The sequence below is a fragment of the Pinus tabuliformis genome, chromosome 2_2 (genome assembly GCF_031772625.1).
Source record: "Pinus tabuliformis cultivar Carrire ecotype Pingquan chromosome 2_2, CPIR1, whole genome shotgun sequence".
Classification (NCBI taxonomy): domain Eukaryota; kingdom Viridiplantae; phylum Streptophyta; class Pinopsida; order Pinales; family Pinaceae; genus Pinus; species Pinus tabuliformis.
The window spans coordinates 982,067,437-982,083,515 of record NC_142300.1 but is presented as its reverse complement, the minus strand read 5'-3'; the positions used below and the strand labels follow the sequence as shown (position 1 = coordinate 982,083,515).

Here is a 16,079-nt window from a genome sequence, read left to right as displayed (position 1 = left end):
TACTTCATGTAGATTGTCAGATGGTCGGGCCACCTGTATATGGCTTCAAATGACTACCGTTTACTTTTCCTAGGAAGAGTTCGCCATTTAATTTCACCAACTGCACCGTGCCACTGTCTGTGATTTCCTTAATAACATAAGGTCCCATCCAATGCATTCTGAGCTTCCCTAGGAATTTATCAAAATTACTATCATATAAAAACACCAAATCATGCACCTTAAAGGTGTGCAACTTGATATGTCGATCATGCTAGGACTTTTTGTGCTGCTTTTGCACCTGCTGATGGAATCCAACCAAAAACTATTCTTCTTCGAGCTTCTCCAACTGCGCGAGCCTCTCCTCCAAATGTGGTCCGTCATACCTGTGAGCATTGCTATGTGTAGACTAGGCATGATTTATTCCATCGGAATTATGGCTTCTACTCCATAGACCAGCCCGAAAGGTGTTTGTCCCATCAGTTTCTTGCATGTCCTCCTATAAGACCATAATATTGCGGGTACGCACATGTCCCAATCACTTTGCTACGTATTGCATACTTTTTTCAACCTATTGCATACCTTATTGAACACATCCATGTGGATAACCTTTTGCACAATTTTTCTTCCTACATAAAGTATTTCCAACATGAAGAGCCATTTGCACATTCCCCCCCCACCCCCAACACATGCTTATTGATCATACCTCTCAACACGGAGTTCATGTGCATCCACGTAGGTTGTTTTCCATATGCCTGCACCAACCTGGCTAGATGCGCGGGTGGATCATCTCATCCATTGTATTTGTCTATCAATTGCACCCTAGGCTTCCCAAATCGTGTGCGCATCATTCTCCTACATTCACGCCAGTCGTCAAAGCTCCCTTTGTGCGTACCCTACCACCTCGTGAGCGTAGCGTGCAGTAACCAATCCAAGGCCTGGAAACGTTTCTTTTCTGGCACCTCCCTTTCAATTTTATCCAAGAAGGTATCTACCTCACTTAACTCATCATAAGTAGGCAGATCTCTTACCTCTGTCGATACACAGTGTAGTGACCTGGTCATCATATTACAGTTTAGCATGGTTACTTCATGTAACTTATTCTGCCATCACTCTATCTCCTCATCAGAATCCGAAGTATAGGAGCTCTCGCGCTCCCATGAAATTCGCCCATCCACAGTGGGATTTACCCAATCTTGCTCTCGCGTTGTTATCTTGTAGATACAGTCCAAATCATCATCACTTTCATAGTCGTGCACCAGCTCTGTATAGCGCGATCCTTCAGCAGGGTCCAGGGGTATAACTACACGTAGTGACTTCTTCTCAAAAATCATCTTGTGCTTCTTCAGATTAATCACCCCGTTCATGTTAGTGGCCCAATCAATTCCTAAGAGCGCGGGGTAGGGATTGTTTTCATCAACAATCTCTATCACTTCAAAGTCTGCTAGCACGCTCACTCCCTCAATATCCATGGTTATTCCTTGCAATTGCCCCATGGCTATTATTTTCTGTTGGTTCGCCATTCGCAACTGAATAGGAGACCACTACAGTGTAGGTCTCCCCATTTGCTCCCATGTCTATTTCGGTAGAACATTCGCGCCCGATCCTAAATCCAAAATTACTTGGTCCATTTCATATTCTCCAATCTGTGCGGTTAGCCTCATTTCTCTTCCCGTGCTTATCTTATGCTTTCCAATCTTCCAGACTACACGTGGTTCTCCTGATGCGGTCCCAACATATCTGTTAATGAGTTCCTGTAATCCTTTTACAGCCTTACTGTCACGCAGTAACTTCATACACATTTCCAGGAACATTGTGAGCATAGATGGGTCCATCTCTGGCTCCAGTCTATCTTTGCTTCCTAAAGTTGAGGCATCAACAAAGATCTTCTTAGCTTCCACGAAGGTTTCATGAGAGCACTCCAAATCAAACTCTGCTTGTTTCACTAGAGCTTTGCGAACCCATGTACTATCTTCCATTTGTTTTCCTTTATCATTTACTATCGCAATGCCACTTTGAAGCACAATGTTCACATTCGGATCTTCCTCGTGTGGCTCAGACCTCATCATCTATAGGTTCTGAGTTGGGGGAGGTGGTAGCGCTCCTTTGTCATGAATACTAGCTATCAGCGTAGGACAATCTTTTGTCTCATGATCAAACAAGGTGAAATACAAGCATGACGGGTGCGTCGGATTCGTGCAATCGCGGGCATAATGTCCTGGCCCTCCACAATTGTAGCATATCAACTGTCTGCGACCTCTTCTAGGTCCTCCTCCACCTTGGCCTCGTCCGTGCCCCTGAAAACCTATTCGCTCCACTCCTGCATTCTAGTCTAGCGGCCACATTTCGGCCTGAACTCTGTAGGCAGGAGTTCTATCCATCATCAACTCATAGCTTCTACAAGTGCGCTCATCGTGTCCCACCGACCTACAAAAATTACACAACAACTATTGCGAATTCTGTGTGTACTTCTGTAACAAATGGCAGTTGTCTGTGGCATGTTTTCCAGCTATTTGACAAATTGCACACCACAAAGTAGGCACCGCACTAGGTCCTGCTTGCGCTTACGGCCTTAATGGCATTGGTCCTCCTCCAACGAGATAATTCGTGAACACTGGGCAATGGTCCTTGTCATGACCCTGTCCCTTGCAGTTTATGCACCACACCTCTTCGTGCACTTCTGGTTGAGCTATCTTGTCCTATTTCAGACTCTGCATCTCAAGGCATAAGTTCTTCAACTGCGCATGGATCTGTTGAACTCCTAAGTTAGGATCCTGCATCGGGGTCTTGTGCAGTCTCATCGCGATCTCTAAAGCCTCTGCCTGATTCGTTAGCTTCTGCTGCGATAGCGCACTCCTTAAATGTGGCATTAGTGACACTACAAACCATTCACGATGTTGTCCATCCGTCAAATTCATATTAGCTTCGCGGATTGTACATTTCAGCCTCTGATCTAGCTCCCAAGGAGTCTCGCCTGGTAGCATTGTGATCTCTTTGAATCCAATGATCGACTATGCTTCAGACTTCGGCCTGCTAAATTCCTTATTTAGTGCAATTTGGATATCCGTGATTCCCGCATTTGGATTATCATTAGAATGCTTAATATACCAGGTCAGGGCGTGATCCTGCAGAGCATTAACCAGTGTCACTTTCTTTATATTATCATTTGTAACTCCCTGTGCTTCCCATACGGCTCTTACCATGAACCAAAATTGATTTGGATCCTCATTTCCCAATCCCTTGAACACATGCAACTTCACTGTGCTTGCCATATTGAATCGCGGTGGTGGTGGAGGTGGTACGGGTGAAGATGGAGGTGATGGCGGTGAAGCTGGTGGCGATGTGGGTGGGGGTGGTATGCGTGGAATTCTTTGCCTTATCAAATGGATCGCACTTCATGGAGAGACCTTCGCAAGCTCTTCCTCGTCCCCTCGTGGAGGTGAAATCAAGGGGATATTTTTTGGTCCCTTATTTCCTTCGTTTCTGTAATATTTTCCACTTCGCATAGCCCTGAACATCAATGTAACTGCATAATCCTCTTTTCGCACAATAGCATTTTAATCCAAGTATTTAAAGACTTTACGTACTTACCTCACAGTCCTTTGAGAAAGCGTCGCTCTGCCTCGCTATAGCTAACTGAGGTGTCAACCGCAAACTCAGTAATGAATCCTCCTATAATCCGATCGAGCCAATGATCAACGGTGCACACAATCTTATCCTCTGACGCTTCCAACCTGCGCACTAACTCTAGGGTGCACACAATAGGACCGTTGAGTTTCCACCTTCCTTGGCTATCTGCTAGCTTCATGATCCACTCATACAACTCAGTAGGGAAGGATGCGAAGAAGATTTCATGGATCTCTGTGTATAGGTAGCAGTATAACCACTCTTCTTTTGACAATCGCGGATTCTTGTTCTCTCGCGCCGCGAACTCGTGAATTCACCTGTCCAACCAACCTTCAATTTCCTTCTTAGTTGGATTCCAATGATACGACATCAGACATCTCTATGCAGATTCTAGCCCGACAACTAATGAGCCTCATCATCAAGTAATTATATGGACCTTAATTCACCTCCTAGCTTAGTCAAACCAACTATTCTCACAACTTATTGCATACTTTTTATTATATTTTGTTTATGAGATGAGTTAGAGTTGGATATTTTGCTTTGTGGTTTAATGTGCATTTAATGTAGGATTAAAGGATAAAAGAAAGAAGTTTTGGCAAAGAACTTGGTCAAAAATCAAATGGGACAAGGGAGAGAAATTATAGGAGGTAAATCCTCCTCGTTGACTACCCCTCCATTCGAATATTCATCCATCAGCTCGGAGTGCAAACAGCCAAATCATGAGGACTAGAAGGCAGCCGAGCAAGTGAAAGTCAAAGCACTAGTTTATCTCGAGTTTGGTAGGCGAGCCTCCTTAATTTTAAGGAAGTCGTTGGAGACTTCAGACATATAAGTAGAGAGGCCTAGGACCCCAGTAGGATTGAGACTTTTGATTGTAAAACTTTAATAGAGTGAGTGGAGCATCAATTGTGTAGTGGGACAACAATTTAACTTACAAATCTATTAGTTAACTGATCAATCAACCCAAAATAACTAATGCATGCAAGGAATTTGAATTGCTCAGCTGTGGTGGAGATCCCAAGGCAGTGAAACATTAATTGTATACTAGTTGAGTGTACAATTATGCATGCAAGCAGGAAATCAATTCCTTGCACAAGGAAATAGGGACTTCCCTATTATTTAGGAGCTCCAATTAACTCATATTTGTGCAAGGAAATATAAGGATAGTGAAGGCATAAAATGGCTAAGTATTGGCTAGAAGTTCTCATTCAAAGAGAAAGAAATTTTACCTTTATATTAATGCAATAGATTGGAAGATGTTTTTCCCACTTAAATTCGCTTAGAACCCAACTGGAAAAGTGGCTACCCATTGTTCTCTCTTTCTCAATACTCGCAATTGAGAATTACCTATGTTATTCAATGGCCTAAACCATGGCAAAGTATATATAGAACGGAATTTGTTGATGGTAAGGTAAAGCATGTGTGTGATATACCATTTCTTTCCTTCCATAAATATTTTTTTTTCCTCCGTAAATGCTAATTCTATTAAGAAAGATAAAAATATATACAAAGAGGTTAGAACCTCTGAGGAGGCCACGGCCATTCCTCTACCAAAAACTCATGGACCTTACAGTTCAGGCTTGATGCCAGATTTACAAAACATGCTGCAAAATTTTTGGTTCGGGCACTGACATACTTAAAAAGATTACCCTGACTGAGTTCATCATGCCCTGTAATGACCACAAAAATTAAGACACAGCTCACAAAACCATATCTAAAACAGAAAACAGAGACTGGAATGACATTGGCCCCTCTCCATAGCCAGAGTATGGACCAGACAGAGACATCTATCCTCAGAAGTAACGACACATACCCAAAATTACTTAGACCCCCTGGCAGAGAGTAAACCGTTCTAATCTGCATGCTTGGATGAGTCTGGCATTTCCGCTTCCGCTTGACTGGTAGAAGCAACCCAGGTCACAAATCCACTTTCATCATAAACAGGTTCACCACCATCAGGAGTGGTCACCAAATTTAAAACACCACCTGCCCACTAAGTCGGGCCGCAAGGCACAATATCATTTTGAGCCAGATCCACGGGATGATGTGGCACCTCCGAGACATGGCCACCTTCTTGCTGGTTATCTGCCTGGAACACCATCCCAGTCAGGTCCCCGAGAAGCACGCTGTCTCCCTGAGACTGAGAGGGGGTAGTATTAGCCGAGCTCACCTGATTACTATCTTCCTCTGCGAGAACAATAGTGAGGCTTGCAGTCAAAATGGGCCTATTAAGCCGGCTTTAGAAAGTGAATCTGGCAGTCTGGAAAGCGCTGTTCGGAATGGGCCTGGCTTGTTCCGGAGGCGGAGAAGAAGGAGACGCAGAGGCAATAGGAATGACATTTTGAGGAACAGGGCGAGACGGTTGGCCTCTGTCCCCTGTATGACAACCTCTGCGAGGAACACCGCGGCGTCAAGGCATTCTCCAGAGCACAAATTGACCAGCAGATAGATTGAAACAGAGAAAAACAATTACCTGAGGAACGCAAGCAGCTTCGAGGAGTTTGCCAATCCACGCTAATAGCCAGATTCGGAATACAAGACAAAGGTTCTGAGACCGCTCTGCCGCACAATGAATCGCTCCAATGACTGAACTAGGTGTGATGAACCGATCCATGGCAATATAACAAATTCTCTGCCGATCATGCATGCCTACATTAACTCCGGCCTGCTGAATCCACATTCGAGACTGCCCAGCAATGAATTCACATACCTTTAAGCACTGTTGCCCACCTGCTACGCGTCCTCGACAAACATTCCACCTGCCGTCTGCCCTGCCAACTGCCTTTGGTATGCGGCTTATCATTAAATTGACGTGATACCACCCGCATCCGGGTGGGTGTTTTCCTTCTGAGATTTGTCCCAATTGACAATTTCCTGGAATTTTGCAAGCTGGTCCTCGGTGGCTATACTGGTTAAAGACCCTTCGAAATAACCTACCTCAGCCTCCACTCCAAGATTGGAAAGAAAGTCAGCAAGTTTATTTCCTTCTCTTCTGGTATGTTTGAATGAGATCGCTTGATGTTTAGAAAGCCAACTGTTTATCAGTTCCAACCTCTGAGCCATTCGCCAATTGTTGCTGACTTTGTGAATGGGAGATCCATTCCTGAGCTTTATGATCATTTGAATTATAATTTGCGAATCCCCTTCTATGATGATTGGGAACATACTCCTTTCATGAACCATTTTGAGGCCTCTCCACAACCCTTCCAATTCTGCTGAGTTATTAGTGTCCCAACCTTTCGAGCCCAGATAAATGCATTGAGGATTACCATTATGATCCCTTACGACACCTCCATACCCTGCTTTCCCTGGATTTCCCTTTGATGCGCCATCAAAGTTGAGCTGGAACATGTTGGTGGGAGGCAGCATCCATTGACTGGATTCTTTTATCTGCATTGTGGGATTCTTTTTTATTATTGACTGTTGGTTTATTTGGATTCCCCAATTGTCCCATATTGTTCTCTCCTGTGGTAAAGTAGGGAGGTCTTCTGCACACCATTCTTTGATCGATAGAGACTCCATGATGTTCTGCTGAAATTTGGTCCAGATTTGCTCTAGAGGCATAATTTGATCCTTGAAAACTCTTCTATTTCGCTCTTTCCAGATGTTCCACATTAGTAAACCCGGTATGATTTGCCACATAGCATTAAGAAGATTACTTTGAAATGGCTTTTGACTCCAGTTGCGGATGGTTGCTTTGAGATCTCCCTGCACTCTACCATCTTTTTGGCAGCGGAAGGCGACCTTTTCCCAAAGTTTTCTACCCATTTGACATGTCTGCATAAGATGTATGGTTGTTTCCTCCTCTTGCTTACATAACAGACAGATGGATGGACCCAAGAAGCTTCTTTTCCGAAGATTATCCCAAGTCAGAATTCTATTATGACATAAGAGCCATAAAAAGGTGGAAACCTTTGGCCAATTGTAATTGTCCCAGATTTTAGCCCATAAAGTGTCTTTGTTTATCTGATCTTGGACTATTATCTTATAAGCCTCCTTTGTTGTGAATGTTCCTTTCTCCTCATAGCCCCATCTTAGAATGTCTGAGTCTTCTGAAATGGTGATTTGCCTCAATTGTAATTCTTTATTGAGAGCCTGCTGAATTTGTTCAGAGCTATTTGTTAATATTTGGTTTGCCTTTTTCCATTGCCTGTGTCCTTGAGATGTAGAGGAGCTCCAGAATTGATTTACCTTGTCTAACTGACTGATCTCCTGCTCTGATATTGGCTGGTCTTGAAGTATGTCTTTTAGTTTGGGTAATTGCTGCCATGAGTCTTCCCAAAACCGTGCTATGGATCCACTTTTTACTTCCCAGAAACTGTGCTTTTGAATGAGGCTTCTGTGTTGTATAGCTGCATTCCAAATTGCCGATCCCATACTGACTTCCGTCATTCGTATTCTTTCTTCCATAGGACAATTGCTTGCATATTTCGCTGTCCAAAGAGAGGCCCACGGAGTGTTGGGATAGGCTAGCCATCTCCACCAGATTTTTGCGCCCATTGCTTTGTTACTGTGCTCTGGATCTCTTAGCCCAATACCCCCTGCTTGCTTAGGAATACAGACTTTCTCCCATTTGACTAGAGCCCATTTCCTATTATGTCCTGAGCTTCCCCATAAAAAGTTACGCTGGAGATTCTTGATTTCTTTTAGAACCCATTTAGGAGCAGCAAGGATGGAAAAGAGATACAAGGGCATGGAGTTTAGGACAGCTTTTATAAGAACAAGTCTGCTAGCCATATTGAGGGCTCGGTGAGTCCAGAGGAAGAGCCGAGCTTCCAATTTTTCCAACAGCTGCTTCCAACAGAGGGGATTCCATTGATTAAAACAGAGAAAAAAGCTGAAGACAATAGATTAAAAATCCATCTGACCCAAGATGGAGCAAACCCAAAGGCAGTGAGAATTTTTTGAATGTATACCCAACTAATACTATCAAAAGCTTTGGACAAATCTAATTTAAGCAGCATACCTGGCTTTTTGGTTTGCTTTAAGGAATGGATTATCTCATGAGTTAATATAATCCCATCCGTTATTTGCCTGCCTTCTACGTACCCAGACTGCTCAGGCGAGATAATCAGAGGAAGCAGCGGCTTTAATCTATTTGCTATAACTTTTGATGTAATTTTGTAGATGATATTGCACAATGCGATCGGTCTGTACTTGTCAGGAGTGTTAGAATCTTCCCCTTTTGGAATTAAGGCGATGAATGTGGCATTTAACCCTGGATACATCCATCGAAGAGCTCTGGATTCCTCCACAAGATGCCAAACCTCCTCTTTTATAAGGTCCCAGAACCTATGAAAAAAGTTTGAGGTAAAACCATCCGGACCCGGCGCTTTTCCCTCCTTTAAGTGATGGACCGCTTCTTCAACTTCCTGTAGATTGACGGGTTTGAGGAGAAGACTATTATGCTCCTCTGTTATTAACTTAGGGATGTCCTTTAGGAGCCTGTTGATGGCCGGCATTCTGTCTATATTGGGTTCCTGGTGTATCTTCTTAAAATAGCTGAGAAATTCCTCTTCAATGCCTTCCTGAGTTTCGATTTTGTCCCCCTGTTCATTTTTGATGTGAGTGATACAGTTGCTCATTCTGCGCTGGACCGTAGTTTTATGAAAAAAATTTGTGTTCTTTTCTCCATCTTTTAACCATCTAATCCGTGATTTCTGTCTCCATAATGTTTCCTCCTGTTTGGCCCTCTCTAAAATTTGAGATTCAATGAATTGTTCCTGTTTTGATAGTTCCTCCATTCGACCATCAGTTATAATACTTTGCTGAATCCTCTTCATTTCTAAGTTGAGCATGGCTTGAGCTTTAAAAATGTTACCAAAAGTATTATGATTCCAGTGCTTGATTACTCCTTTGAGATGCTTGAGTTTTTGCTGAAACTTGGACATTCTGGTGCCTCCGGTAGGATTGAAGTTAAGCCAAGTTGAACTAACTAATTTTTCGAAATCCGGATGCTTTAGCCAGAATTCTTCAAATCGAAAGGGTCTCTTGAGGTTGTTACCAGGTCTGTTCCATTGAAGTTCAATGGGCCAGTGATCAGATCCAGAGATAGGCAGAATTGATGCTGTAAATTCCCCTCCTAAATGTGTTGCATTGTCAGAGATAAGAAATCTATCAAGTCGTGATGCAATTTGCTGTAGTCCTTCTCTCTTGTTGCTCCATGTGAAGAGGCCATTACTTGTGGGAACATCCACCAACCAATTAGTATGAATGAAATTTTTTAAGAGGTTACCATCATTATTTTCTCTGCTTCTGCCGCCATTTTTTTCCTCATATTAAAATCACCTCCAGAAATCCAAAGTGGGTATGGCCTTTCTGAGCTGAGATCTGACAATGTGTTCAGGATTTGAGCTATTTGAGCATTGTCCTGAGGAAAATAAACATTAGTTATGAATCCATAGGTGTTAGTTCCTATGAGATGAAATGTTGCCTGAATGAAGCTTTTATTGGCTTGTATGTCATTTAATTGAATAACTCGCGCATCCCAGAGAATTGCAAGTCCTCCTGAGGCTCCCTGTGCATCAACAACTGTTACTAACCCTCCCGGCCAGACTTTTGCTGCTATTTTTTCCAAGATTGTTGAGCTGCATTTTGTTTGCTGCAGAAAGAGGATACTCGGTTTTTCTAGCATAAGCATATTTTTTAATAATCTGCTTTTCCTTGGGCCATTTAGCCCTCTTATGTTCCATGATATCATCTTCATTGAGAAGGATGGGGATCAGTATTAAAGTATTTTGTCAGTTTGGCATACCTCCCTGACTCCACTAACACCTCTCCTATCTTTATGGTTCTTTCAAGCTTTGTTTTTCTGCCTCTTTTCTTGTTATCCTTTGTGATGAACTTGCCATCCCATGGACTTCCTGTCTGGACACCTAGCGAGTATTTCTGTTGTGCTCTGTTTAACACTTCAACTAGGTTGTCCACCTGCCTGTCTGGTATTTTTTCAAAATTCCCTGTCTTGCAAGCTTGTTCCAAGCCCAGAATATCCAGATCTCCTATATCTAAGGATTCCGGATCTTCTTCCATTATTTGAGGTTCTTGAGAGGATTCCTCTCGTTCCTTTGATGATTTGTTGTTGGGCTCAGTGTATTCCACTTCCATTCCTTGAGATTGCCAGGATACAGATTTTGCTTGGGATTGCGGGGTTGATTGCTTATGAGTCATATCTCCTGTTTGCATTGAAGTTTCTCCTCGCTGATCTTTATTGGATTCCTTGTTCTCCTGCACTTCCTTTTCCTGATCTTGCATATCAGCCTTGGCTAGGGTCTCAAAACGATTACTCGTTGTTGGTACTGGCTTGTTAATCGGATTTGCCTTGGGATTGCCTGATGTTTTCCTATTCCCTCTCCTTCGGTTTGTAACCCTAGTGAAACCATCTGCTGTTTGATTATCCAAACTTTCTTGGGAAGAGGGTTTCTTGTTTAGTGGACAGTCTCTATAGAGATGCCCTATATTATGGCATTTCCTACATCTAAATGGGACATGCTCATAATCTATAACTTGAATCCATTCAGAATCTTCATGAAAAAAACTTACCGTGTCTGGCAGAGCTTGCTTGAGGTCCATGTAGACACATATTCGAGCATAAGATGTGTATCTACATGATTTTGTTTCCTCTGCGATCTTGACAAACTCACCAAGAGCGTCCCCAATCTCCTGAAGGGATTTTTCTTCCCAGTATTCCCATGGCAACGAATATAACCTTATCCACACTGGAGCATAGCTCAGATCTTCCTTATCTGGATTGAATCTTTCCACCCACGCTTTGAGATATAATCCTGCAGAGTTGAAAAAATAGGGTCCCCCATCCAGGATCCTATTACGATCTTCCAAGCAGTTGAAGACCGCCGTAAAAAACCCCTTTGCTCCAAGATGCAGAGTAATGTCTCCTTTTGGATGCCATTTAGCGCTTATCCAACTTCTCAGCGCTTTCTCCGTCGGCCAAATTCCTATGAATTTGCCAATCAACGCGTGATCTCTCATGTACTGTATCCTTGCATTGATGCGATGACTTGGGAACTCCACTCTCGGCCTGTCCGTTGCTACAGGCTTGCATGTGGATGAGCTTGCTCTGTTTCTGTCTTCCTGTTCTATGTCCTTACCCTTCAGCTTGCTGCGATCCGTATCACCTCCGCTCTGTTCGTTATCTGTTTCCTTTTCTTCCATTGACGGCAACCGACTGTCCTTATCGGGGGGAGGCTCCTGGCCCTCCCCCTGAGGGGAATGCATTTCACTCCTTATCAATGGCCGTTCTCCTCTGACCACCCATCCGTCTGCTGCTCACCTGGTGTAATAAGCTTGGCAGGTCTGCCGTTGCAAAAGTTGCAGAAACCCTAGTTAGGTTGCAGACGCCTTTCCCTCTCCTATTTTTTCAGTTGATCCATCTTTCTTTCCGTAAATTTAAATCTAAAATGATTGCAAGTTGTCATATCAGTGCTGGATATTTTATTAAATAATTATTATTAAAATGATTCTTCTTCCGAGTTATTAGGCAACTCGTTCCTTATCAAAATAATCAAACTTTACGGCCAGTTTTATCATGAGTATAACATTTATGATCCCATCTAATTTCATTTATGTGAGGTTGAAGTTTCATATTCAAAATTCATAACGAGGAGTTTGAAATCAATTATTGAAATTTTAGTGAACATTGTTGCCTTAACTATATAATCAAATTTTACAATGAGTTTTATCATGAGTATAACATTTATATACCACTTAAGTTAATTTATGTGCGGTTGAAGTTTCAAATTCAAATTTGACAATGAAGAGTTTGAAAAAAAGAAAGAAGAAATAAAGAAATTATTTTAACGTCCACGAGGTTAAAGATAGCCTATGGGACAGATTGCTTCTTCATCTGCTTGATGTATTCGGCCCTTTTTCTGTGAAGCTTCACAATAAATTCTCTGAGCTTCTCGACAAACCCCTCGCTAAATAGATTATCCCAAGAGCTAGCTTCTAGCATATCTGCATAACGTTCCTTGTTGTTTTTGAAGGCCTCACATTCTAAAATGAAATGTTTTTCTATTTCCACTTTTCCGGAAGAACAAAAAATGCATACTCTTTCCTCCCACACTTCTTTTGGCTTTTTCCAGCGCCTTGTTTCACAACAGAGTTAATGAGAATTAGTCCTTAACTGAGCAATAAGAATTTTGGCTCTCCAAGAGATATTGGCCTCTATGTATGCTTTTGGTTGATGACTATGAGTGGGATTAAACACTTCAATACAGTACTTTTTCTTTCTTCCTAGCTCCTTATCCCAAGTACACTTGTGGAACTTATCCATAACAAAAGCTTTTATCTATTTTCTATTTATGGGACACGCGTTCAAGCAAATACCCCATTTACTAAACCATTTGTTATTTTGCTGCATCATTTTTTTTTTTTTTTGCACAATCTGTCAGTGAAGAAAACCTTAGGCCATCTACCCTCTTCCATTTGCTCAATTTTTTTTAAATACTTTATTGCTCGCACCATAGCAATTGCTTCAATAGGAGTAGCCCATGTTTCACTTAACAAGATAGCATAAGGAACTGCACTTTTAATCTTGAAATTGTTTGTAATCAAACACTTCTGAATTTTCTCAATTTGTCTCCACTGCATGTTGGATGTATTGCTGGCCCATAGTTCACAACCATGGAGAATCACCGAAATCACTAGAAGCCCAAAAATAGTTTGAGTGGTTTTCTAGTCCCATAACTCTGCCTCTCTACACCTATTTTGAAGAGCATAAAATGCTTTCCAACCCCCAAAAGTTATTTTCTTTCTACAACCATCCCAGCTTAGATTTTTGTTGAAGTCAATTATGAGGTATTTGTAATCTACAACTTCTTCTAGAATGTTTTCTTCAAAGTATAACTTATGTTGGTTATGTTTTCTTTTTTTAGATAAAACCACTACTTTCGTTTTGTTGATATTGACTTGCATCCCCACACTTTTAGAGAAATGCTCAAGGGATAGTAAGTGATTTTGAAAACCAATAACTGATTTAGTAATCAAAATAAGGTCATCTGCATACAAAAGAAGCCTTATAACAAACTTGCCCAAATAGATACCATCACCCCCTTGCGAATTTAACCACTCCTCAAGCTTGTTGATATATAAACCAAAAAGGATAGGAGGCAATGGGGAACCTTGATTGACCCATATATCGATTCTAAAACTTTTAGAAATGCTTATTGAAGTTATAATTTTGACTTTCACCTCTCCATACAACCTATGCACAACTGCTCTCAAATGTTTAGGAACCCCAAGTTCCTCCATTCTATGCCAAAGCTTATCCCTAGGAACCAAGTCAAACACTTTTCTGAAATCAACAAAGCAACAAAGGAATTCTCCCTTTTTCTCCCAAACTTTTTCAATGATGTGCAATAAAGTTATACAATGATCAACTGTGGAATGTTTAGGTCTAAAACCAGGTGTCCCTTTAACATGCTTATCTCTTTCTTCTACCCACTTGCTAATTTTATTTTCTAGCATGCTTCCAAATAACTTCCCAAATAAAGGGTTTATCATGATGGTCCTATAATTGGAGGGATTATTGACGTCACCGCTCTTGAAAAGAGGTATTGCCAGACTAGTTGTCCAATCTGTGGGGAGCCCCTATTTTATGATGTTGTTGAAATTTTTTGTAATGTGAGGTGCAAGGATCTTTGAGCCCCACTTTAGATATTCTGCTTGGAGTTCAACTAAGTCTTTTTCTTTTCCAACACCCAACTTCTTGATACCCACCTCTACCTCTTGCATCGTGAAGAATTCAGTATCAATGTTGACCAAGGGGGAGGGTCAACCTTGGGATCCTGCTCATAGAGTTGTCTTGCATATTCAAACCATTTAGAAGTTGTAATACTCTTTCCAATTTGTATTTTTTTCGGTTGGATCTCCTTCTAGAATAATTTGGGATTATTTTTCCCATGGAAGATTAGTTCTTCCCTCCTTGAAACCATGAAATCAATCGTTTTCTTGCTTAATAACTGCTTGTAAGCTTTGAGCTTTATGTTATCCTTGTTTAACTCTTTCTACATTCTCCTTTCCTTTTTGCATTCCTCATCAAACCAAGCATTAATCGGAAATAAATTTGTTTCAGACTTCTTAATTTCTGCTCTTTTGCACTTTGCAAGTGCGCATTGAATTAAATGTGTTGATTCATGACTATGAAGGCCGTGAATTGTGATTTTCTCCTTCTCAAAGAGCCTCTCTAGCATCATTTTGAAGGTATTACAATTTTGTGGAGTCAAAAGAATTCTACCCTGTGGGATATTTTGTTGGACATGCTGAATTTTGGACTCTAATTGTTTCTTTCTAGTCCAAGAGAAACATAAATAAATTGGCTTGTGATTTGATTTTAAGTCCCACCACTGATCTTCAATTAAAACTTCCTCCATTTTATCACACAAACCATGCGAACAAATTACATAATCTACTACACTTGCTCCATTGTAAGTATTGCAAGTGAAATAACCGAACTTTGCCCATCTAGTCAAGCCATTACAAATGACTAAATCAAAGGCCCCACATAGAGTAAGCAATTGTTCACCAAAGAGATTGCAACCCTTGTCCTCTGAAATTCCTTTCCACTGATGATTACTCTCTTCTGTAAGCCAAATAGGGTGGCAATCATTTTTACAGCAAAGAATTTTAGCTTGCTCACTTGCAGTCTTAGCATTAAAATCACCCACTATAAGGACTTCACCTAGCTGCGAATATGTTGCAATATCCGCTTTTAAGGTTGCAAATGGATCTTTGTGGTCGAGTCCTCTACCTTTGTAGATTTTTGAAACTTGCAACACAAAATGGCATGTTGCAATTCTCATGTGGTTTCAATTTTATGATATTTTAAACCATATGAATTGCTTATTTGAATCTTCTTTTTCTAATTGAATGAGGCAACCTTCTTTCTCCCTTACTAAAACCATGATACTCATGTTCCCTTTTACCATTCCTTGTCATTGTTCCACACTGCCATCTTAGAGTATTCTTCAAACATAGATGTCTTGCACCCTTCATGCTCATGTGTTTCTATGAGGCAAATTATGTCTCTATCTTCTGCAATAGGCCCTAACCTAGGTCCTCCTTTCTATGGATAACCTTTGCAGTTCCAACAAACTAATCTTAAAGAAATAAATTATTGAAATTTTAGTGAACATTATTTTCTTAATCATATATATTAAACTCTAATTTAAATTTTATAGAAAAAAAAAATAACTATGCAAAATATTTTTTTCCATAAACTTTAATTAAATTCAATATATTCTTATAATAACATTTTACAATTAAATAAATCATTTTTATCTCTAAAATATATCACTTTACCGTTTATGAATTTAACATCCGTTTTTCATAATTTAATATTATATATTTATTTTTATTATAATTTTTAAATGTTTTGATTTATTTATTTCTGATAACTTTTCTGAATTGATGTGGATTTTCTTTGACAACCCTCACAGGTGTAATTAATTTTATGTTTAAAT

At 40.8% G+C, this 16,079-nt stretch overlaps 1 protein-coding gene across 1 annotated transcript; it reads right to left on the bottom strand.

Annotated features, from left to right (window-relative positions):
* Positions 1-6,405: 6,405 nt before the first annotated feature.
* Positions 6,406-11,835, bottom strand: LOC149196579 (uncharacterized). The gene is made up of 3 exons (XM_089408352.1): positions 10,358-11,835; positions 8,520-9,612; positions 6,406-8,394 (listed from the first exon to the last, which is right to left on the bottom strand). The coding sequence occupies exons 1-3, from the start codon at positions 11,833-11,835 to the stop codon at positions 6,406-6,408; spliced, it is 4,560 nt and encodes a 1,519-aa protein (XP_089264478.1).
* Positions 11,836-16,079: the final 4,244 nt, after the last annotated feature.